The 25,312-nt window shown below is 43.5% G+C and overlaps 1 protein-coding gene across 29 annotated transcripts in view; it reads left to right on the forward strand.

Annotated features, from left to right (window-relative positions):
• The first annotated feature begins 515 nt into the window (after positions 1-515).
• The window catches only part of LOC111065408 (disks large 1 tumor suppressor protein), a 41,888-nt gene continuing 17,091 nt past the window's right edge, over positions 516-25,312 (forward strand). For 5 of the 29 annotated variants that reach the window (XM_022353553.2, XM_022353555.2, XM_022353556.2 and 2 more), the window contains exons 1-5: positions 2,609-3,661; positions 3,839-3,970; positions 11,546-11,670; positions 12,162-12,350; positions 18,703-18,870. In XM_022353553.2, coding sequence (XP_022209245.2) covers positions 2,662-3,661; positions 3,839-3,970; positions 11,546-11,670; positions 12,162-12,350; positions 18,703-18,870 — 1,614 coding nt within the window. In that variant the 5' untranslated portion in view covers positions 2,609-2,661. Of the gene's footprint in view, positions 712-2,608; positions 3,662-3,838; positions 3,971-11,545; positions 11,671-12,161; positions 12,351-18,233; positions 18,572-18,702; positions 18,871-20,107; positions 20,245-21,215; positions 21,712-25,312 lie in introns of those variants that run through there. The other 24 variants (XM_041595623.1, XM_041595624.1, XM_022353560.2 and 21 more) reach the window with 11 other exon arrangements.

The raw sequence follows: 25,312 nt of genomic DNA on the forward strand, positions 1-25,312 counted from the left end.
ATCAAATGAGTATGAGAGTCGAGTGCCTGCCGTCAGAGACGTAGTGTGGATATTTTTGTTGTTGTTGTTTTGTGTGTTGTTGTACAGTGTAATGGCCAGAACAGATCTCTAAGCGAGAGAGAGAGAGAGCGAGACAGATAGAGATAGAGCGAAAAATCGCGAGAGCTTATTACATACAAACAAGAAATGTGAGAGAATAAACACAATAAAACTACTGAAAGAAATCTGCAAAACAAACTTCGATTGAAAGCCAAAAAAAGAAAAGAAGAAACAAACGACGACACGGTATATTTTGTACATAAAACAAGACACAAAACCAAAACAAAAACACGACACCGAAATTCATTCATGGAATGAGCAGTTGCGGGTGCGTGCAACACGAAATTAATCCAATCCAATAATCGTAAAAGCGAGGGATTAGCCATATTAATGTCTATATCTTGATAAGTGCCCACCCCCCATACACTCCACTGCACATACGACGAATACGACGAATATAACTGTGGAAAGAAAATATACTCAAAATTACGGCATACGCTATAGAGATTACGGCAGCATTGGACTACACTCAAAGCAACTGCTGCAGCACCACCGCCAGCGCTGCCGCTGCCACAGCCGCCGCCACCACAGCCAACAGCATCCATAGCCATAGCCATAGCCATAGGAAAAACTGCAACAGCAACAGCCACAGAATGCCAGTGAAAAAGCAAGGTAAGCTAAATACTCGTAGCTCGCAGTAAAGCACGGAAATGTTGTTGCCATTTGTGTCTGTTTCTGTATACGAGTATTCTTACCCTTCCTTTACCCATCCTTTACCCATCCTAGCCAGCTCTATCTCTGGCTCCTTTCCTGCTGGTTTTCATCATTCACGCTGCGAGAGTATTACCTGGCAAGTCCAGTGCGATTTTGAATACAGTGCCGACCCTCTGTACCCCTACAGTAATCCCTATGCCAACCGCAAAGCAGCTTATGTGGGGGGTAAAGTTTTCTACAACAAAAAGTATACAGCATGCAGATGCAGAAATGCGAAAGTATCTGGGCAATTAAAAAACTCTTTTTTTGTTGCAGTTTGTAACATTAAATTGTGTTAATTGGGGGCTTAAAACGAATTCATACAAATCCGATATAATGATGTGTGTGTCTTCTTTTTTTGTATACAAATTAAACGAAATTTATTTGAGATTCCATGAAGCCTGTTCCTTGTTCCATCATTTTAATTGACTTTACCAATTTTATGCATGTTTTTTGCGTGACTTAATTCAGTTTGTATTTTATGATCCATTCAGCCAGCCACTTATGTACTTATGTATGTATTTAGGTTGAATATAATTGAAGCATTAAGTGATTCACTCTTGGGAGATATGCAACTCCCTCTTGCCCCATAGCTTTTCTTTAATAATATTTATTGTATAATAACAAAAATATTATCATAATTTCGAGAGCTGTACAGCAGTTTTCGCAGGAACTTTTGGGGGGAATATATATGTATGTAAATATGTATGCATGTATGTATTTTTTGTATGCACTCAAAACACTCACTCATTCATTCGCTTGGGTTTCAAATTCTGAGTAAGCATTTTGCTTGGTCTGCCTGCCCCTTCCTTTTCGAACCTTTCCTTGGCATCAGATTTCCGATCATTGGCAGCGTTTGTTTATGCTTATTCGTATGGCAGCAGTAAGCAAAAGCATCAAGAAATAGTAAACAAAAAAAAAAAGGAAATAAATAGGAAACAGGAAAACAATTACAAGGGGCAAAAGTCTGATGATTAATGCATTCGTTTCAAGAACATAATTTTAGTGTTAAAAAAAGAATACTTAAATAAAAAATGTTTTACATTAATTTTCAAGTGATTTGTACATCTAGGAAAGGTCAAGAAAAATCCCTCGAATAACTCTGCTTTGTATTATGTTGGAAAGGCTTGCCTTTGGGTCTGGGTCTGGTCTGGTCTGGTCCCATTGCCGTTGGCATAGCTGGCAAAAACCGTAAAATTGGGAAGTGAATTTGGGATATATTTCTCAATATTCTCATTTTGAGTCATCATAAAAAGGCAATTCAAGCGACAGAGACAACTATTCAGAGGAGGGCAGAGATTGCCAAACAGCAGCAGCCTCCACGGCACAAATGTACAGAGTGAAGGTCAACGTCAGCGTCTGACGCGTGCTGCTACAGATACAGATATACATAAACTACATATATGTATCTATTGAGTAGTAAAAAGTATCTGCTTGTGTACAGATTTTGATTTGTTGTAATGTCGTGTGGTGTATAATCAAAAATTGTGTGACTCGCGACCATAATAATAAATAATGTGTTTAATTTTTATTTTGGCAATGCGACAGATGACAGAGAGACGACGACACCAGGCCCACCAGACACAGGGCTAGAAAGGGGGCAAAAACTATGCTTAAATAACGAGCAGAAGAACTGTGCTAAGAGCACAGAGCACAGAACACAGAACACAAAAATCGGAAGCTCAAAAGGCATACGTAATTTTAGTCAATCTTTATTGATTTATTGGCGGGCCGCCGCCTCGGTACACCTATTTTTTGTACCATTTTGCGGCGATATATTGGGGGGGATATTATATAGCAAAAGACTCTCGGTCGGACACAGTCCAGTGCGGTGGTTCGACCTGAAGAGTGGCTTGCTTGGCTTTCAGCATGAATTCGGACACGGACTCGGGCTCTGAGCGTGAGAAGAGCAGCGATCCCAACGAGGGTTTGCTCAGCAGCGATGACAAGACTTTTCACGACGACGATGATGAGGGGGAGGATGAGGAGGATGATTCCTCGCCAGCCGATGATGAGGCAGAACCGGAGGAGGAAGAGTCCCTGCTGCCAGTGCAGAAGCAGAAGGAGGAGCAGGTGGATAGACGCATAGACACAGCCCCAGCCCCAGCCCCAGGCCCAGGCCCAGTGGTTGTCTTGCTGCAAACTGCTGAGGAAGCCATAGAAATGCCAGAACAAATCGATGTGAAAGTCGCTGAAGCCTCAACCATAGCATCAGCATTGGTGTGCGAGGAGCAGCCTGGAGTTGTGCTGCAGAGTGCGGAACTGGAACCAGAACTGGAGCTGGTGGAACAGGAAGAGGAACAGACGCCCCTTAAGTGTCCTTCCTCGCTGCGAGACAGTGTACGCGAGTCGATCGAATGCTTCTACTCGGCCCAGGATCTGCTCGAGTACGGCCACATGCTCTCCTCGACGGCCGCCGAGCAACGGACACCGGACGTGGAGTCCGGCTATTTTGAGAAATCCGAGAGCGATGCCTCGCGCGACGAGTGGGAGGCGTCACCCAGCGCAGGTGCCGCCCGCTCCCGCCTTCTGCTGTCCGCCTCGCCCTCCTCCACCAGTCGCAACAGCTCCGACAGCCTGCGCATGGAGCTGAGTCGTTTCCGGGCCATGATCGAGACCCTGGAGCGAGAGAGCCTGGCAAAGTCGCAGTCCGAGCAGCAGTTGCATCAGCAGCAGGCCGACGCCGCCGCCGCCGCCGCCGCCACACCAAAGAAGGCCAAGCCCAAGCCAAAGCAGCGCTCCTCTCAGCCGGCGGGACCGCCCGGCCTGGCAGCAGAGCAGCGGGGCTTCTGGTCAACGGTGTTTGGCGAGGCCGGACTGGAGCTGGGGCAAAGCCAGGAGGAAGACGAACGCATTGCGGATATACAAAGTACGGGGTGGTGAAAAAAGAATTAACAGAAGAACAGCACAGCTGGGAACAAATTGGGAGGGAACTAAGGATCGGTTATTGCAGAAAATCTCTATTTCATGTGCTTCCTATATTTTGTTGTATATTTAATTGAATTTATCTAATGGATTTCCTCACTTTTTTTGCGATTACTTGCAGAAGCTCATCGCGCTCTGGAACTGCTCGAGGACTACCATGCCCGACTCTCCGAGCCGCAGGATCGAGCGCTGCGTATTGCAATCGAACGCGTTATTCGCATATTTAAGTCTCGCTTGTTTCAAGCGCTGTTAGGTGAGTAATCTGCCCCTCCTGCCTCATCACCTAATAATTACGTTTAGCATATATTAAAATAAATAATTAAAATAAGCAAACAGGACTCTCCCTTCAATGATTCCATGCAGGACATATTCTCCATGCATTTTAGCATCTACAAGTAATTTATTTCAATCGAAATCGATCTATAATCGATCTCCATTGATGTTATAATATAAAATGAAATTTTATTTGTGCTGTTTTATCGATTAAAACATCGAATTATCGATGGATTGTTCGGTTCCTTTTTTTTTAGCTATAAAATCCAATCCAACATTTTTTTTTTTTGTGTTTTTTGTGCAAGAATTAATCGAACTGGAAGAAGATCCCGTTGGTAGTTGTTCCGGTCTGGCTGTGCTGTGCCTGTGCCTGTGCCTCTGCCTATCGTCCAATCGATATTTGGTTGTCGTCTTTTCATTTCTATTCTTCTTTTGGGCTTGAAATTATTTCCACTTGACAGCGAAGGAAACACACAACAACGAAAACAGCCAGAAGAACAGAGAGAGGGAGAGAGAGAGAGCGATAATATTGCATAGAGGATTTGGGTCAAAACACAGCCCAGGCAGAGCAGAGCAGAGCAGCGGAGACCAGCGGAGAGCAGAGCAGCGCAGTCACGGTCGCAGCTTGTCGCTTGAGTGTGCTCCCCCCCTCCCCCTCCCAACCCTCGGGCACCATTCGTATTTGGGTTGGTTTGGGCAGGGCGGGGGGCAAGGGGTAGAACCTCTGACATTCGTTTGCCGGGTATCCATCCATTTTGAGGGGCAGGCGGCCGGCCATTGTGTCTGCTCTGTGGGACTCTTTTTCTTTATTTTTGCCTGTTGTATAATTTGCAAAAGTTTGTTCGCTCACTGTCTATGCCTCTGCCTGTGCCTCTGCCTGTGCCTCTGCCTGTGCCCTGTGCCTGTGCCCTGTGCCTTGTGCCCTGTGTGTGTGTCTGTACTGTGTGGCATCATCATCATTGTCATCGTCATCATTCTCATGGGGTAACCACTGTGTGCCGCCACCGATGCCGATGTCGATGCCGCGTGCCCCGTCAGGCAGCAGTTGCATAATCCGTTTCGTAGCCCCACCATATCTAACATTTCGAGTCGATACCTTCTCCTCGCGGTGCTTCTTCCTTGCTCCCTCTTACTTTGTTACTGATTCTTCTGCTGCCTCCCCCTTTTTTTCTTCTTCTTGTAAATTTCTCACTTTGTTGTTGCTTGTTCTTCTTTGTGGCACTTTGTTGGTGGTTGGGTCCCTACATCTGGTTGGGGATACCACTCTCTCTCTCTCTCTCCCTCTCTGTCCTCTCTGTTACAGTTACTTCTGTTTGTTTCCGTTTATACGAAAGACCATTTTGTGAAGAATTTTTCATTCTATATTTTAATTCGTAATTATCCTTAATTTGTGTTGGTACATCAAACATGATTTATTCCGTAAATAGTTAATAGCTAACATTTGAATCGTTAAGAATAATCCACATAATGATCCAAAGCGGCATAGTCTTTAAATATTAATATAAATTAATATAATTATAATGGTAAATATACAAAGTTTGCCTAGGAACAGGCCTTGGGAGATTCTAAATTAAATTGATAGACTTAAATATGAATAAAAATATTTAACAAAGTATTTACAGCATTGTGAAATTTAACTTAATTTAAAATAATATTTATACATAGCTAATTATGACCCAGTTAATATTTGTTTTTTTATTGGTTTTATTTTTATTTTATTTTATTTACATATTTATTTATTATATTTTTTTTATTGGTTTTATTTTATTTTAAATGCTTTTTTTGTACGTTTTGCTGTAGTTATTTTTATGCTTTATGCTTTATATTTTGTATATTTTATATTGTGATGCAAATTTCAATTTGTTTTCGGTACGAAAATTGGAGTCAAGCTATAATTATTATTAAATTATATTTATTATTAAATTATATTAAATAAATTTATTGAATTTATTAAATAACATTTATTATTGAATTATATTTATTATTATATTATATAATATTATATTATTATTATTAAATTATATTTAATTATTGAATTATATTTATTATATTTATTCTTACATATGTGCTTTAAGGCAAGAAAAAAGTACTGAAAATGTACTCGTACTTATCATGTCCAATAAGGATGTCATTTTGTGAATTCATCGGGGGATGGGAGGCATACACATGGCACATGGAATTGTGTTGTCGTGTGCGTATAAACATTGTTACAGTTGTGCTGTGTGCTCTTCTCGTGTCAGAAATATTAAACGAATGACAAACACACACAAACACACATAGGAAGAGCCACAGAGGAGCCGGGGAGAACAGAGGAGAACATAAATAAAGTGAAAAAAGAAGTGGGAGTGGGAGGAGAATAAGAGCTTTTTACTTGCATGCGTGTGAGTGTGAATAGACTCTGTGAAAATAATTAACATGGCATTAGCCCACAGAGCCGCAGAGCCACAGCAGCAGAAGCCTCAGCCCCAGAGCCACAGCAGCAGAAGCCTCAGCCACAGAGCCTCAGCCTCAGCCTCTCCCACTACTTATTTAAAGAATTTCCAATCGCATGACATGGGCATCAACTGCATGGGAAATCAGCTTGAGGCTTGAGGTAAGCCCTCTCCCCTTTCTGCTCTTTCTTCTATTTGCCATTGAGCCATGTTCGAAGCAGCTTACGGATTGTAGAGGCTTTTCCTAGGTGGCTGGGGGGTGGCTCCAATTGACACTTTGCATCTCAATGCTCATGGCAGCAACTGCATGAGAAAAAGTTCTGCTTGTGGCTCGATTTAAGCTGGGTAGTTCCTTGACGAATAATGGCTTTTTTTTTCCTGCACCCTTTGAAGTGAAGTGTTTGGAGATTTGCGAGGCTTTGGGCAACAACGGAAGCTCGATAGGAGCAAAATGAAAAATTCCCTGTGCACCCATTTCAACCGTTTCTGGTCCACAGTTGCACATGAGGGAGAGCGAGAGATAATGGAGGCTCGAGGGAGGCACCGCTCTTGGTATGCTTAAGTTTCTTGCTTTTTTGAGCAAGCTGATGGAGTGGCACTTGGTGCTTGTACTTGTCGTAGCTGATAAATGAATGCCAACTAAATGAAATGAGTTTTGCACTTAATATTCAACTTAAATTGAGCAAATTGAGTGCAAGACCTAGAGAGAGAGAGAGAGAGAGAGAGCGCGAGAGTTTAGAGGCTTGCTCGACTTATCTCCGCCTCAATGTATACACTAAAAACACTGCACTTAATACAGACCCAAAATCGACTTGAAATTTGTCAATTTTAAGCTTCAAAATTAACAAAAAAAAAAAAAAAAAAAAAAAAAAAAGAAAAAAAAGAAAAAGAAAAAAAAAAAGGAATTTGTAGTCAAGGAATTTGACTCTTTTTTTATGTCACAGGTGCAGTCCAAACACACACACACATAAACACCTTTGTAAGCGGAGATGCTTAAAGTTCATGCCAACAATTGACACTCGAGAGAAAGCCAAAAGTGGAAGCCAGAGGCCACAGGAAACAGAAAATGATGAATGAGTGGGTGGGTGGGGTTTGGGGTGGGGTGGGGTGGGGTTAGCATGTGCAGGCCAAAATCCGAATTTAATTGGCCTAGAATTCGGTTTATCTCTGACTGAGACCTGGGCTCTTCAACACACACGAACACATCTGGGGCCTGGGTATCGATTTTCAGGAGCCTCCTCAACGAGGAGCAGAGGGCAAGCGATGGGGGCCACAGGGCGAAGAAGAGGTAGATTGAGTTTCATCATCTGTTGTTGGCCAGCAGCAGAACCTCCCTGAGCTCACCTTCCTTCCTGCCTGCCTGCCACCCTGCCCCCGAGGGCTATGACATTGGCATTCGGCTGAGAAGAGCTGAAATGTTGGCAACACAAAGCACCAGCAGGCAGGCATGCAGCCAGCCAGCCAGCATAAAGCATAGAGCAGAGCCAGGAGGCCAGGAGCAATCCATGGGAAACATTCCAAAGCAAAAGCATTCGATAACTCATTTTGGGTTCAAGTGGCTCTCAATCGATTGCATAACAGCAGACACAACTTTTGTTTTATGTTCAAAATTAAATAGAAACCCCTTTTAATATATGACCTTGCCCGCGACATCTCTTTCCCAGTGAGATAATTCAGATAATTCGCTTATGCTTTTCGTTAATTTAGGATGGAGTAACGAGGGCCCCAGCAGCGTGCAAATGTGTTCCTTAAGGAGACTTCCATTGCCAGCTCCAAGTTGCCCAAATAAATTCAAACATTTCCTGCTCTGCTTGCATCAGAAAAACTTACATGCAGACACCATTACGATAAGTATATCCCTGTGTTAGGCAGCCAACAACAGTAGGGGGTCCGTGTCGGGGTCCGTGTCCGGGTCCTGCTCCGTCCTGTACCGCCACAGTGTCTACACATACTCGTATGTTCTGTACGCTGAACATTTCAATGGGAGATCCCATTTTCATACACAGCAAATACATATGTATTACGCTATAGGACCGTTTGGAATTCAATGCTCGAATGCTTTCCTTTTCCCGTTCCCGTTCCCATTCCCATTCCCCCCCTTCGATTCCCATTCCCATTCGCTTTCCTCAGATATTTTTTTGCTGGCAAGTGGCGCTGTCGTGAACAGGAAATTAAATGGGCGCCATGGATTTCGTTTCTCTCCCTGTTTGTTCAGTTTCTGTAAAGTTCAGCCTCGCTTCGGCTCTTTGCTGTTCTGTTCTGTTCAGTTCAGTTCGGTTCGCTTCGGTTCTATTCGATTGGATTCCGTTCCCCCATTTAGGCCACTCGACTACAAAACATATTGGCGATGGGACTGTTGACTGGCTGTGTGTGGATGGGGCATGGGGGATCGGGCCCGCTGTCAGTGCCCGGCGTCAGTGCGCATTGAAATGTGTGCATTTGAGATGCATTCTGACAGTTGCCTGATTTCCGCTGCTTGCTTTTGCTGCCGCACCAGCGCACTTGCCATCCCATCGATGCAGGACCCAGCGGGGCAGCCAGCAACTAGAGAGCGAGAGCGGGAGAGAGAGCTTTTTCAATAATCAACGCTAGCTAGAGATGAGCGCGTGATTATGACACTTGCTTAGGACTAGGGAACAAAAGTATTCCCCCCTAGTTGTGGGAATTACTTGAAAAAGAAACCTTTCAATTGTTGGATTAAAAGAGAAGTTAGAGCAAGAATTTCCTTACGGAAATTGTTTAGTAATAATAATTCTTTGTTTTAAGAAGTTTTTTCTGGTTTAAATAGCAAGCAAATTGGCTTATTATAATTATAATAATAAGCTCAAAACAACTAAGTAAAGAGAGCTAAATATGCAAATTATAATAATTAATTATATATAATTATAATAATAATTAATTATATATAATTATATTATATATTAATTATTATTATTTGCATATTTAGCTCTCCTTTACTTAGTTGTGTTTAGCCCACCACCTATGCATGTAACTTTTCTGCATATTCACGAGTGGTTCGGTTACACGCGTCGCGCGTCATGCGGCAGCTTCCCTCGGTCTGTTGCATTTCTGCCTGGAATTTGCACGTAGCAGACTTTGGCTTGCTTTATAAATTATTTATTAATTATTAATATTAATTTTAGCTGTGTTTTTATTTATTTAATTTAAAGTTCCATGGCTAAGATCTGCATAATCTACATCTGTATATTGATGAGTTTTTTCTGAGCAGAAACTTCTACATATTTGAGTTATTTTCGTTGCTTGGGGTGAAAAGTTTTCTGTTAATTAACTGTCAAAACTTTTCACGCCCATTATTATCCGCAGAAGTGTTTTTTGTTGCTCCAACAACTTGCCAAAAGTGTGCAGCTCAAAGGGTAGTTGGGTATTGTTGAACACTCTCTCCGAAGCTCAGGCAGTAGTCAGTCTCTGGGTAGAGTGAAGTAAAGTTTCAAGTGAGTGTCACAACCGCATGGGCGGAACTTATATTCCAGACACCTCCACATGCCTTGGGGGGCATGCCTGCCTGCCTGCAAGTCCCGTGGGGGGGTGGTGGACATAGCCCCGTTAGCGTTGCTGTTTATTTATTCATTCGGATGCATTCCACGTCGAACGTTATCTGTATTCAATGATTTCAACTTTATTAAGCACGTTGCCACTTGGGCCACTCACCGCCGCCATTGTTGTGGGGCATTCATTGTTTACTCAAGAATCAGGAATCTCTAATCCGGCTGTCTGTTGTCCGGCTGTCTGTTGTCCGGCTGTCTGTTGTCCGGCTGTCTGTTGTCGGGCTGTTGGATTGGCTGGCTTAAATGCAGGATAATGGGGGGATATTCTCTTCTCTATGTCTCTTCAACGCTTCTCCTCTTCAGTTCGCTTCAGTTATAAGTAAAAGGGGATAATCTAAGTTTGCCGAGTTGCCTCCAAGCAGATCCCTAAAGCAGATGGATGGATGACTACGGCGGGGCGTTTGCTCCGCACTCGTACTCGTGCTCGTTGGGTAAGTAACTCAATTAATTTTAATCGTATTCGAGCACAAAACTCATGAATTTTCTTGCTTACAGAAACTGAGAGCCTAAAATTGGGATCCACTGCATACGATGGGATGTCGGGATGTGCAAATCAAAGTCTAGCCAGAGTAAATGGCTCTACTCTCTACTCTGATGAGCAGAGCACAGCTCATGGACACACGATGGATATTTACAAGCCCGATCTATCTGGTGGCCATGCTCGGCAGGCCGCGTTCCCTGAACCCCTCCTAGTGGTCCGTAGCCTGCCAAGTCACCAGCAGCCTGTACGACGGGAGATCCGCCTCTATGGCGATCGTTGAGTACAGCCCCATGACCACTCCAAAGTTTACCTTTCTATGGCTACAATTCGTTTGCATAGGACACACGACAGGATTAACGTCTCAATGGAATGGAAAACATATTCTAAGATTTGTTTCTGTCTAAATGAAAGCGCAACCGATGGGATCCGACCTCTCTTAAATTTATGAAAAAAGAAAATTTTACTTATACATGGAACAATACTTATTGGGACACATTTATTATGTGTTATTCAAGTAATGAGTTTATAATATAAAATTATTTGTTATACTGCCTCTGGAATGCCCTCGAATCGGCGCACTATATTGTATTTTTAATAAATTGAATTGGAGGCAATAGAGGCATTCCTGGTACTACGATACATGCTCTTCCTCAAATGGTTCTATGTGTAGAAATAATCAAATGAAAACATTCCTAAGATGTTAACTAATGTTAACTATACATTTATATATGTAAATGTTTGCATTGTGAAACCAAAGATATGTATATAAATATGCAAATATCCTAAGGATACACTCAACACGTTTGCATTTAAATCTAACAATTAGTCATAGAAATCATAGAGATAATCTACAAGCCAGAAGAGCCAGAATTGAGGGCCATTCGGCTCTATGAACACCTGGCTTACAAGCACTTTTAATGCTAGGGAATACGCAGATCAAGTTTAAATTATGATATATGTGGGGATATGGGTATGCTGCATGTTTGCTCAGTTTTAAGATTTAATATTTACATTTAAGATAAATTTTCGCAGGCATTTAATTAATTGTTAATTGGTTTTTTTTATTTCATTTGCAGATATACAAGAATTCTATGAATTGACCTTATTGGATGACTCAAAGAGCATACAGCAAAAGACAGCAGAGACCTTGCAGATAGCCACCAAATGGGAGAAGGATGGTCAGGCCGTTAAGATAGCCGATGTAAGTGCCAAGCCATATAGAAAGTATATATATATACACTCAATATATACGTACGTATATACAGTGTGTGATTTTTTTGTTGTTTATTTTGGGTTGGAGGTTGTGTAAATGATGGAAGGAAAGGAGGAGTGGTGTGCCTTACATTTACCATAAATACATTCGATTTCAGATTTCCGTTTACCAAATTTCCAAATTTCCAAATTTCCATTACAAATATCATTAAACATGATTAATTATATTTATGGGTTTTTATGGTTTTTTGTTTGCATCATGCGAATCGATCATTTGGCTATTGCTTTAATACTCGCACCTCTATATGCTATATCTAAACAAACAATATCTGCTCTGGCATAACAGCTGTCTGCTCTACTCTATACTGTTCTCTATATATTCTTCTCTTCTTCCACTCCATGCTTACTACTACTACTACTACTACTACTACTACTACTACTTGTACTACTATTACTATTTACTGAAACTATGCCACACAGTTTATAAAGACAACAACAACAAATTTAAATCGCAATTGCGTCTATGAGTTTACCAACGATGCATCATCCAATCAGACAAATCAATCAGCACTCAATCAAAATCAAATTGTGAATAATATCAATACAAATGCCCAAGCGCATGCCGAGGCACTCAGCAGAACATTTAAAAATGAATTGGAAGAGATTTTGGTAAGATACATAAAAAACACAGCCATTATACATTAACATTATCCAATACCATACCATACCATACCATACCATACCATACCATACCATACCATACCATACCATACATACATACATCATACATTATACCATACATAGTACATCATTTACTAGTGTATAACTCTGCAATATCTAAGCTTTTTTTTTTCACTGAAATCTAAGCCCACATTTGTACATAGAATCGATTGATTCAGTTCTCATGTTCAGCTTTTATTTAATTTCACTTGCAAACATTTCAAAAACTGAGTTCTGAGATGAGTTCTGGAGCGGGGACTCGACTACGATTTAGTCTTAAATTATTGGAAATACTTTCTGGCACATGCAGCCACTGGGAACTACTTTACTAGCAGTCTGAAGTTATTTGTAAGTTCTTTAACTAGCTGTTGCAGCATTAGTGGCAAAGGGCTCTCGAGCAACAGGACACTGTTTTGGATTAAGTTTATCAAGAGTTAGTGCTAGTGTAAGAACAGTTGAGAGCAGCTTAGAAAGCGAACGAAATGGGCGAGATAAATAATAAGGAAAGAATCCTTTTTGCTTCACCCTCGCCAGACTCGCCCTGCAACAAATTGCATTCATGGTGCAAAGTTGAAGCTGATTTTTGCCTTATAAAAATCCTGTGCTAATTTCAGTTAGCTCTTTGGGCAGGTGCCGTGCGAAAGGCTGCGCCTGGCTGGCTACGAATTATAGCTATACTTGTAGATATCGGAAAGTTTCCAGGGAATTCGTAATTAAATCATGCTTCCCTGCGAGCAGTGCGGTTGCACGGGTGGCGCGTCATGCAGCAGCTGCCCTCGGTTGGCTGGGCAGGAGATGAAATTCTTGGAAATATTCTGCAACTAATTCAAAAAGTTTCCCTTCTGCAGTTTGCAGCTCAATTAAATGGGTTAATGGGTGGGTTAGGAGTAGGGCTGGGGGCACACTTGCTCGATTTGTTGCTCTTAAGGCTAACTAGGTCCTCGCCCCCCCTCCCCTGCTCTGCCCTTCATCTACTATTGTTTCACCCAGAGCTGAGCTAATTGAAATCTCTTGAACATGTCTAAGTGCAAAGAGCGGGCTGAAGGCGAAGGCATCCATCCATCTAACCATCCGTCCATCCAGTTGAATGTCCGCACTCGAGGTTGTCCATGGATAGGGAGGGCTTCAAGTGGTGGCTATGACAACGCTTATCCAATGCCCATTTCCTTTCCCATGGCTATACGCTGCACGTGCCAATGGTGCCAGCTTAGGCAGGCAGGCAGCATCAATCTCAAACTCAAACTCAGACTCAAAGCACTCTCCTCTCCTCTCTCCTCTCTGTGCTCTCTGTGCTCTCTGTGCTGTGTGATACCCAGGCCCCTCGGGCGTTAAGTTAAATGCGGCGCGCACAAATGAAAAATTCAGAAAAGTCGAAAATATTTCTATGCTGATAAGCTGCTTGCTCAACTCCTCAACTATACACTGGAATGGGCAAATGAATTTCCAACGAAGGAATATTTTGAATTTTGTATTTTGTTTATCGGTAAAATATGAGCCACTAGCTAATACGAAAAGTACGAGGTGCAAGATTTCCTGTACAGGATATGCACACTTTTTAAGATAGAGAGTCTCTGCAGTGCTTAGATATTTTATTGGTGAGCTTAAATATTATTAAACATATATATATTAATATTATTAAATATATATAAATTAATATTATTAAATATTATTAATATTATTAAGTGTGGCAGTGCTAGGGCAGGGCAGGACTTTAACTGCTTTAACTAGCTCGACGAAATGTCGCGGTGGAAAGGTAGGAAAGGAAAGGAAACACTAGCAGGGATATAGGCAAGGATGGGCACACTCGAAACCTCATTAAACAAGAATGGAAATGGCAAAAATCAAAATAATTAATTCGACTATTAGCTGGGAATATCAGCTATATGATATATGTATGATCCCTTTCTTTAACTGCAATTTTTGCTTTGCCAAAAAAATTAATTTTGACTTAAACAAACCAGAGATTCTTTGGGCATATATCAATTATATTTTGTTGAGGATCGGATCGGATCGGATCGGAGCTAACTCCTATCTCAGATCATCTTTGAAGGGGTATCCTGCGGGTCGTTGCCTCTGTGTGCTTGGCTGTGTGGCCTATGTACATATTTACATACATATGTACGTACGTACGAACACATTAAAAAGCTGAGACAAAGGTTCAGATTAACAACCTATTGCTCTCTCTCACTCACTCACTCTCTCTATCTCTCTCTCTCTCTCTCTCTCTCTCTCACACTCTCGCTGTGTCGTTTGCTTGTGGGTGGCCTGCTCCTTCTGGTCACGTCCCACGCTCATTCGTCTGGCTGCCTGCCTTGTTTGCTTCCCAACAAGCCTCCCGTTTCGTTTCCCGCCCGGGACATGCGTACTGCACGATAAACGATGAACGCTGAACGATGGCGAAATGTTAGAAATCGGTAAATGGAAAATGGTAAACGGCAAACGGCGAACGGCGAACGTGGGTGCTACCGGTTAAACGACGGTAGTCAGGCAGCGCCAGCTGTACGCTGTACCCACCGCTGGGTGCACAGTGGAACGCATCTGCTGGGAGGATCCATGGGGATGGGGATGCTGCTGTTATCAGAAGGGGGGGGGGGGTGGTGGGCCGGCCCCAACCAATGAACGATTACCCCAGGTTCTGCTGTCGACTTTTTTCCATTTTCTCTACGACTCCCCCCCCCGCCCCTTGCTATTTCTTGTTGTTGTTTTTGTTGAGTCTTTTGTTTTGCCTGGGAACGCCGAGCGAACGTTTGGTGCTTTCGGTTATTTGGTGTGTGGTGTGGGGTGTGGTGGGGGAGTGTCGTCTGGCATGCTCCCTGGCTGCGGGTGAGGGGGGCTGGGTGGGTGGTTGCCATGATGTGCGATTCGATTCCGATGGCGATGGCTGGCGAATGGCGAATGGGAGACGAGACGAGGGGCGAGGCGAGGCGAGGCGCGGCGATACTTATAGAAGGCAGGCAGGCGGCAGGCGGTAGTAACAGTCGCGCTGTCGACGTGTCGAGTCGTATTAAACTTTGCATAGCGGCGCGCGCGTCGTCTGTTTTGTCTGTCTGTCTGCCTGTCTGACTGTCTGTCGGTCCTGTGGCCCGTCTCTTCGTTTTACCTTTGATTCGACTTCGACTGCTGGTTTTTTTTTGTTTTTTTTAGAAGTGTGTGTTTTTGGGGGTGTGTGTGTGTGTCTGTGTGTAACGGTCAACGCATCTGATGCGGTTTTTAACCCTTGTATTATGGCCACTATTGCCAGTTGCCCCAGCTATCGCGTGTCTCCCTGCTGAAACTTATTCCTGCCACCGCGCGATGACTCTCTCTCTCTCTTTCTCTCTGGAGGAATGAGGTGGTTGGCCCGGCATATGCCCCCAACTCCCTTTTTTTTTGGCGCCAAAATGCAAACATTTTTACATAATTTGTAAGACAAAAATTTGTCTAAAAAAAAAAAAAAGAAAAAAAAATATAAGAAAGAAGAACAACAACAGCGGGCAGAAAGTATGCGGGGGGGTTGGAAAGGTGCTGGGGGTGTGGGATGTTTGGGCATTGTTTCAGGCAGGTTTCCAAATATTACGTATACGCCTTGGCCCGTGTGTCCGGCACTGCCTCAGGGCACTGCCGCCTGTTCAATATTCTCTTAACTTTTTAGTATGTTCTGCGTTGTGTGTTTTGCTTTCGCTTTTGCTTGTTTTCATTAACTCTCCTCCCACTGCAGCCCCCCGCATCCACCGCTCCACTCACTCACTCTTTGAATTTTGTTCCGAGTTTTTCATTCATGTCTGACGGACAAGTCCGACCCGACCCGACGCCTGGCATTGGAAAACATCGTTGAAGCAACAAGAAATAACAAGAAACGACCAGAAACAACAATATATCAATCTATTTCTTTTGGCAGCTTGTTTTTTTTTCTTTTTCTTTTTTTTTCTTTTTTCTTTTTTTTTTGTCTTTTAGAATTTCCCTCCGTTGTACGTCTTCGCCTTGCATACCTTTACCTTTCCGTTCTTTGCCGTCTTTCTGCCTTCATGCCAAATATCGTTTAGGCACCCCCCAAACCATCTGCTTCACCATTAATGCATATGTTGTGGCCCCCCCGCCGTATGCTGTATGTAAGAATGAAAAGAGATTGCCTTTCAGTTAGGGGAACATCATTATGATGCACAGCTCGAGATAGTTGCTAGCTGGAATACAGCTGGAAATTGTATCGCTGCTAAGGTTCAGCGCACAAATTAGTTCATTCGGCGTTCGGGGTTTAATTTTGACACCTTTTTTTTTTGGTTTATTTAATTTGAATATTTGCCTCGTTTTCACATGTTTTCTGTCCTATCTGCCAGATGTTCGTCTACTGAATAAATCAATTTTGCATCAGAACTAATTTTGATTTCATTTCAAAGTTGGCCCAAAATCCATTAAAAATAAAATTATTTTTATGAAAGGATTTCAGCTGCGCTTTTGATTAGAAAGTTAAGGGGGTTCCGTTATTAATTGCTGTTAGGGTTAGAGAGCAGATATTGGATGGGTGGAAGGATGAGTGTATGCAGCAGTGGGGCAGCAACTGTGGTGCATGTGGCACGGCCAGGGCGGAGGGGAAGAAAGTCTGCAACATTTGATCTATGCCAAGACAACAACAGGAACAACAACAACAACTATTTCTATTTTGCAGTGTGGCGCACAGATGTTTCAGCCAACTGTAAACAAAAAAAAAACACAAAAAAACAGCTCTTGAAGGGGGGGGGGGTGGGGATCTCACTCTCTCTAGCAAATGGCAGGCCTTGGCGTAAAATACTACGAGGAGTGTGTATGTTCGTGTGTGTGTGTGTGTGTGTGTGTGTGGGTGGGGTGACAGAGAGAGAGAGAGAGAGAGAGCGAGCAATTACTTGACTGAACCCAGTGGGTACACTGAGTAGCAAAAAAATTGAAATGGCAAACAGATTTCCATTTGATGTGCGTTCCACGGGAGAGAGAGAAAGGCGCCACATACAAACACTCCTACATAAATATAAACATATGTACACACATATGTATGCATATGTTATGTATATTCAGATACAGTATCTGTACACTCGCACGATAGAGATGTCGTGGGGGGGGGGCATCTGGGGGCGACCTTCCAATTCGCTTTGAGACATTCCCGCAGCATTCCAGGCTGCCGTGTACTGTGTACCCTGCTGTGGAACTTGTTGCTATCGTTTCGGCCTCCCCCCCGCACCACCACCACCAACCACCACCAAGCAACCAGCTCCCAGCGCCCAAGGGAAGAAGCAGGACTTTCGCTGGGTTGCTGCTGCTCTCCCCCGCTTAGATAGCGGGACTTTTCGTTGGTTTTGCAGCATTTACACTGGTGTTGTTGTTATCTTTTGGTAAAGGAGCACTTACTCCTCCCCACCAGCGAGAGCAGCGGAAAGCATAGGCATAGGCATAGATGGCTGAGTAGCTTCCACCCACTGAACTTTCGTATCGTTTCCTCTCACTCACACTGAAGTCAGCAGAAGAACTATTTCGTTGCGTTTCTCTCCTCCCTCCTCCCACGGCAAGCAGTGGCAACGGAACTTTCCAAGCTCTCTCTCTCTCTCTGTCGCTCGCAAGCCAAGATCAGAAAAAGCTTTGATTCAACTGACAGTTTGGTTCTCTTCCTTTCCTGCCAAGAGAGCAAATCAAAGCAGAACTTTTGCATACGTTACGCTCTCTCGCTCCCTCTCTCTCTCTCTTCATCGATTACAGCTAACAACAGCGCAACACATTTTCTTCTTTTTCTGTCTCTAAAGAAACTAAGAAACAAATAAAAATGAAACGCACAAAGTGAATTTTGTACAGAACCAAACAAACAGAAAAACAAAACAAAACAAACAAACAAAAGCACAACAAAAAGCAGGAAACATTGACCACCGATTTTTGTAGAACCGTTTTGAGTTGAAAACCCAGTGTTAATAAACAAGCAAATCAAAATGATTGACTGGGTGTCGATTGTGCGGCACTCGCGACGCCGATTCTCCAATTATATGGGCGCCCGGTCGCCGGTGCGCATGCGCCGACGTCGTAGGCAGCAGCTGACGGCACCACCGCAGCAGCAGCAACAACCAATGTTGCAGCCACAGCAGCAGCAACATCAATCGCGTGCGCTGGAAAAGAAAGAGGAGAAAAAGGAGTCTGGGGGTGGCGGTGGGTCGCGATATGCCTGCTGCTGCGCCAATGTAAGTGCAAGGAGGAGGAGGAGTAGGAGTGGGTGGGTGGGTGGGTGAAGGGGTGTTAAACGTGGGATGATCAAATAGTTTTTGGATCTAACCAACTAACCAATCTATCCGTTTATCTATCTATCACACAGAACCAGCGCATGCGCATTGAATCGGACACGGAGAATGGCAAGGATTTGCCGGCCGAGAATCAACAGCAGGTGCGCAGCTCTCGATCTCCCCAGCAGCAGCAGCAACAGCAACAGCAGCAGCTACCGCAGTCACAGTCCACGACATCGGCCAGGAGCGGGTCCCAGACCGTAAGTCGATGCAATTTTAACTTGTTAGCCATTCCCAAGGCGATTGCTGGAACTAACACATGGACACAACACACACAGATACAGATACAGACATACCCCAACCCACAATGCATCATCCACATGCACAGTCTTCATCAACACCAACACCAACACCAATGCACTGCCAACAACAACAACAGCAACAACAAAACGAAACGCAGCCACAGCGACAGTGCTTTGTTGCGCAGCAGCAGCAGCAGCAGCAGCGCCCTCACCGGCACAAAATGCTTAAGCGCGCTTTTGAGTCCATTTAATGGCTGGGAGAGGGCAGAGGAGAGAGAGAGAGAGGGAGCCGCCTAGAGCGGAAGCAGAGCTGCTAAATAAGAAACAGAAGGGGAAGTGGGAGTGGGAGAAACCGTTTGCTGTACTTAATTTGGGCGCCCCCCTCCGTCTCTCAGTCTCTCATAAATTGCCACTTTATTTCTCTTTACCCCACTCCCCCACTCCGTGGGCTGTTCTCTCACTCTCTGTTACACTCTCTTTTTAAATGAACCGTTACGTTAAGGTGCTAACGCCAGCGCTTGTTTGGAGGGGCCGACGCTTGGCTCATTTCCGTTTCCGGCAGCGGATGGACGGGCGAGTGTTGGTGAACTAAAAAACAAAATCAATGTTAAGCGCGCTTTTGGCCTCAAATCACATTTTATGCGTTCCGTTCCCGAGAAAGATATGGATTTGCCTTGGATTTTGTGGATCAGCAAAAAGCGCGAAGTTGTCTCCAAATTTACGTAAATCCAAAGCAAATCGAGATCTCTTTCAGGACTGCCAATCATTTTCTCTACATTATAATCTGCTAATTGTTCCTTAAATTTTTGAAAATTAATCTTAAGTTTTTGCATGATTTTTGTTACATTAATGCTTTTTGTTCTTCCAAAAAAAAAAAAAACAGGAGCAAACTGTTTTATAAGATATCAATAAAAAAATATACGTTTTGTTTGGTAATTGTTATTTGCATTTATTATTTCCATGCTGTATGGTTTGTATTTCGTTTTATCTAACATCCGTTGCTTAGTTATTTTTGAATTTTGGTCTCCTTTTCCGCCATTCATTTCAAATGCTCGATCAGCCTATCGATTGGCCTCTGCAGCTGGAGTTTCGATGTATCGATAGGCAACTCTAATGATCGCTATCGATCAGCGCTGGAGATCAGTGCTGCAAATCGGTGCACAGTTAGTATTGTACAACTCTCATTTTAGTTCGTCGGTCTCTCTTTTGGTTGGGTGTGTTTTTTTGTTATTTTGTTTTTTGCGTGCGGGCATTCGTCAGGGGCCGTGTATTAAAATGTAAAACATTTTCGTGTGTGTCGAGTCAGTCGAGAGCGTCGCAGGTCGCTATTTAGTAAGTTCCAGCGGGAGTGGCTGCCTAGCCAGAAAACGAGCGGTGGTAGTGGCATTGCCAGGCGGCAAAAAGTGTACCAGACGTGCTGGCGATAGTTGCGATATGTGATAGTGATGGCTGACTCACCAGCCCCCCCCCCCATCCAGCCATCAATCGATCGCTCTCCCAGCTCTAGCTGGCCGAGGAAAATGCCAACAAAACAAGACGCGAAGACGCAGCAAAGAGAGACAGAGGAGCTAGGGCTAGAACACATTTGCATGTGTGGTGGTGCATGTGTGTGCGTGTGAAATACCTGCGCGACGAATTCTAGTGCCAAATAGGAGTCACAGACATGCATGTCCGCGAGTGACCTGGAAAGCGGCCGCTAAACCAAAAACAGAAACAAGAACCGCGACGCGGCGGAGAGAAGCGAAGCGAAAGTGCACGCAAAGTAAAATACCAAAACAGAAACACAAACAAAGTGCAATTCGTGCTATCCAGCAAGAGCAACAAAAGTTTTAACATTAGCTCACACACCCAAACACACACACACATATCCATTGGAATGTGACTGTCAATATGTGTGTTGCGTGTGTGTGTTCAACGTAAAGCGCAAAAAATAGCCACAAGTAGGAGTGAGAGAGAGAGAGCGGTGGAGAGCGTGCCGCTGCTTACAGTTCTTTTTTTATTTGCCATTTACTGTAGAAACAAATAAATAAATAATTCGAAGCGAGCACACACATGCATATGAGTGCTTACGTATGTGTGGGAGAGTGATTAGAAGGCGACGCTCTCACTCTCTCTCACGCTCAAGCGGCGCGCCAGCAGAACAGAAGCGGCGGGCGGCCGCACTGTTGTATTTAACATTCCATTCGCTCACTGTCGGACGGACGGACAGAGCGAGAGAGAGAGCCGCTGCAGCGCTCGTTTGGTGTTTTTTTTTTTTATTGTGTGTGAATATTATTTTCTGTGACACTCGGTCAGCGTCTGTCGGGGAGATCGCCAGTAACAGTGCTGTGGGCTATATGGGATATATGTAGTGAATCAGAATTAATGTTCGATGCGTGTGAATCTCTCTGTTTATCTAGTGCGTGGCGGCAGCAGCAGTAGCAGTTACTGTAAATGAAAAGCCTTTAAATTGGTTGAATAATCAGCAAAAAGCAACAACAACAGTAAATACTTGAAGAAAATAAAAAGAGGCAACGTTCCCGGCAAAGAGAACTTTTAAAGAGAAGACAACCCAGACACAAACCGCACGCCCGGCATTTGTCAGTGTGTGTGTGTGTGTGTGTGTGTGTCTAGTGCGTGGTGTGTGTTTGTGTGGAAAGAGCGAGAGCTTAAGAGAACACTTAGGCTAAAGCTAAGCTCTGACCCCGCATCCCAGCCATGACGACACGCAAAAAGAAGCGCCAGGATAGTGCCAGCGGCGGCGGTAGCGGCGGCGGTGGCTTCATCAAGAAGGTTTCATCGCTCTTCAATTTGGATTCGGTAAAAGCACAACAAAATCTACACATAGATCTAGAAATACCCACACAGTATACAATAATAGTATATATCTAAAATATATATCTATAATTTACATATAGAGATTATACATTTTATGCAATATCCGTTCAGTGGGGTGGGGTGGGGTGTTGTGGCGTGGTGTAGCTGTTCTTGGGGGGTGGTGTGGTGTGTGTGTGTGTGTGTGTGTGTGTGGTGGGCGCAGCTTTTTGGCATCTGTGTTCTATATAGACGGATGATTCCATGGTTTATTTATAACAATTTGCCAGCCAGCCAGCCAGACAGCAGCATAAATGGAGAGGGGAGAGGGTGGGACATGGGAGTGCGTCATCTTTGCATTCGCATTGGCCATCTCTCTCTCTCTCTTAGCTAATGCTGCTGCTCCCAAGCAACGGTTTTTATTCTTCTTCTTCTGTTCTTTAGCTTGCTCTCTCGGTGCCCTTAATCTTTAGCGTATTCAGCGCAGGCGTAACGCCGCTGCTCTTCTCTTACTGTTCCCAATTTCTCGCTCTCTCTCTCTCTCTCTCTCACTCTTTGCTCTGCTTTTCTATCTTTCTCTCGCCCACCCACCCATTAAACGACGAGCGAATGTCTCCAACAGCTTTGTTGGCATACCCTTTTTGCAAAATAGTAGGGTATGATGGATTTTCAACAGATGTTTGCATCTATATTCCATGAACAAAAATTGTAAACAAAGCGCACGTCCAAACACAAAACAGAAACCGAAGGACAAGGTTTACATTATTGGAAACCATAATTTTATATGGTTTTTGGTTTCCGTTTGGATTTGCGCAGGTGTCTCGTCTCGTCTCGTCTCAACTGCTGCCGATCATCACGTCACCCACCCACAACCTTATATCACAACATTCCCCCTCTCGCTGATCACTCCCCCTTTTCGGGGCAATCTACCGGATATTTATTGGATCAATGAAGTGTGCAAGTGTGCATTGTGCAGCCCGTAGTATCTGGACAGTCATAGAACAGGAAGAGGAACAGTATAGTTACATTGCGGGAGCATATGATCAAGATATATTCTATCCTCTTCTGAGCATTTCCATGAAGGAAATATTACGTAAAGAATTGTCTTAAGCTGTCGCTTTGCTAAATCTCAGATTTTTCTCAGATTTCTAGTTCCAAATATGTATAATTTACTCCATGAAATTGATTCCCTCCTCCACTCGAAATTTGCCTATCGAAACTTAACTGACGTGCGCTGTGCTGCGCATCTTATGATACGCGAATATTCCTGAGGGGGGTAATATTGCCCAGTAAATTGTTGATTAAACACGCACAGACTGCACATTGCATGTGTCTATCTACGCACGAGTGTGTGTATGTATGTATGTATCTGCTGTATCTGTGTAGTGTGTAGGGAGTGCAAATGCGGATTAAATAGCATTTGATTATAGACTGGAAGGCAAAAGGCTTGCGTATTAAAGATCTGCTTTGAATGCAAAATCAAATAATATTTAACCCTGGGCTGGGGTTGCTTATGGGATTGCTTTGGTATTTCTGGTAATTCAGTTTTGATTTTAGTGTAAATATCACAACACTCAAGTTGTTACGAATATCTCGAGGGAAAGGCAGGAATGAAAGAGTGCAGAGTGGAGAGGGAATGCTCCCTTACACCTTACACTCTTATAGATTGATTCGCTGTTAAAATGTTTCCATGAGCGAATTCGTTACGATTGAAAATTAATTTAAACGGCAGACTAATTTCTCTAGAGTTTTCCCATTGAGCTCTTCATTATTTGAACGCTGACACGTGACTGGCATTTTGGCCAACTCCTCTCTGCAGCGTAGCCTGGTATAGCCTCTCAATATTGCTTGCCACCACTGTGGTGTTGGGAGTGTGGGGATTGCTCAAGAATTTTATCTGCCTTCGTTGCGGTTGCGGTTCTGCTTTACACTTCCTCCTTACAGTGACAATGACAGGGCCAGTGCCCAGTGCCCAGTGCCACTGCCAGTGGGCGGGTTTTAAGCCACAGCATAGTTCCTAAGTTTATCATAGATAAGATATAGCTGGCGATTGCCGGCGATATGATTCTATGACGACTCTGTGCCCCCAGTACGTAGTGCCAGTTGCCTATAATTTTCAAGGGTGTGCTTCTGTGGCTAATGGGTTAATGTGTTCCATTAGCAGCCAAGAAATTCACTCAATTTGTTAATTTTCCATATGTATCTGCTCTACACATTGAAAGGTAAAAGGGTTATATCTCTCAGATATATGTATAGGAGTAGAAGGGTATCTAAAGCTTCGAACCTTTGAAAGTTTTCTGTTTCTGTCGCCTTTTCTTTATTTTCTTGGCATGTGCCCTGGGCCCCTGTCTCTGCCATGCCACCTTGTTTTGGCCTCGTTAATGTTTGCTGCGTGTTTTTTTTTTGCTTCTTGGTGGTTTTCTTCGGTTTGGTTTGGTTTCGTTTCGGGTTGTGTTGTGTTAGGGTTCTCCTCCACTGCCACCCCCTCTCACTCTCTCTCTCTCTCTCGCTTGATAGATGTTCCGATTGTTAACTTTATGATGTAATTTTTACCTATTTATAATTTACTCTTTTTTTTTGTTTTAAATAGAGTAAAAAACTGTCGAACGGAAGTGGCATATAAGACACTCGACACGAATGTCGGCGAGTGCGGGGTACGGAACCCTAAGAAAATGGTTTTGGGTTTCGGGTTCTTCTTTGAAATCTTTCTGCTCGAAATCGGTTTGAATTTGTTTCTGCCAATGCCCCCCAATCGGATGTTCAAACAATTTGAATGTTTTGCTATTGATTCGTTTCCGATTTGGGGTTTTTTTTTTGGAGCAAAAATAAGGTGGTTATCGGCGTAGAATAGTCTGAAATGTTAGAGAAATTATTCTTCAGAGCAGCAATATAATAAATTCAAAAGGCAGTATTAATGGTCTCTGCAGAAGAGCAGTAAAATTATCTGAAAAAATAAGTAAATGGGTTCCGCTAAAAACCGAAGTAAAACTGTTGCCATTTCGATGGGAAAATTGTTATGCTAGCTGGCTGAGGCTTCCTAGGCAACGAAAACGCAACTTGACCCAGGTCTCAGTGGGTTAATTGGAGCTATATTTTGTAGGAACTAATAAGAGGAAAGAGGAGACGCACAAGTACACTCCCACTTTAGCACTGCACTTACCGGCCGCACTTCGGCCGCTGTTTTCTCTCTCCGCCGTATTTTGTGTGTCTCTCTCTCTCTCTCTCGCTGTTTCTCTGTTTTTGGGGTTAATGCGGTTGATGAATTCATTTACACTTGGCTGCTAATCAATTGAACTCATTTAACGATGCCATAACCAGGCAGCAGCATCAGACCAGGCCCCTGCCACTGCCACTGCCACTGCCTCCCCTCCACTCCGCATCTTGAATTGGTGTTGCAAGATTTTGTTGCCATTTTGGGGTAAGCCTGTTAATTGAGAAAAACAACAACAAAATGTGAATGTGCAATGGATGGAATACCAGAGATGCAATAATACATTGACATGGTTTTAAAGCAGCATTTTTGGCAGACTTTTTGGGCACAATAACAGTAACAGTAACAGTAACAGCAACAAAACCCGTAACAGCAAAACTCTAGCTGCCGCATCAT

This window comes from Drosophila obscura, unplaced genomic scaffold (assembly GCF_018151105.1).
Source record: "Drosophila obscura isolate BZ-5 IFL unplaced genomic scaffold, ASM1815110v1 contig_73, whole genome shotgun sequence".
Lineage (NCBI taxonomy): Eukaryota > Metazoa > Arthropoda > Insecta > Diptera > Drosophilidae > Drosophila > Drosophila obscura.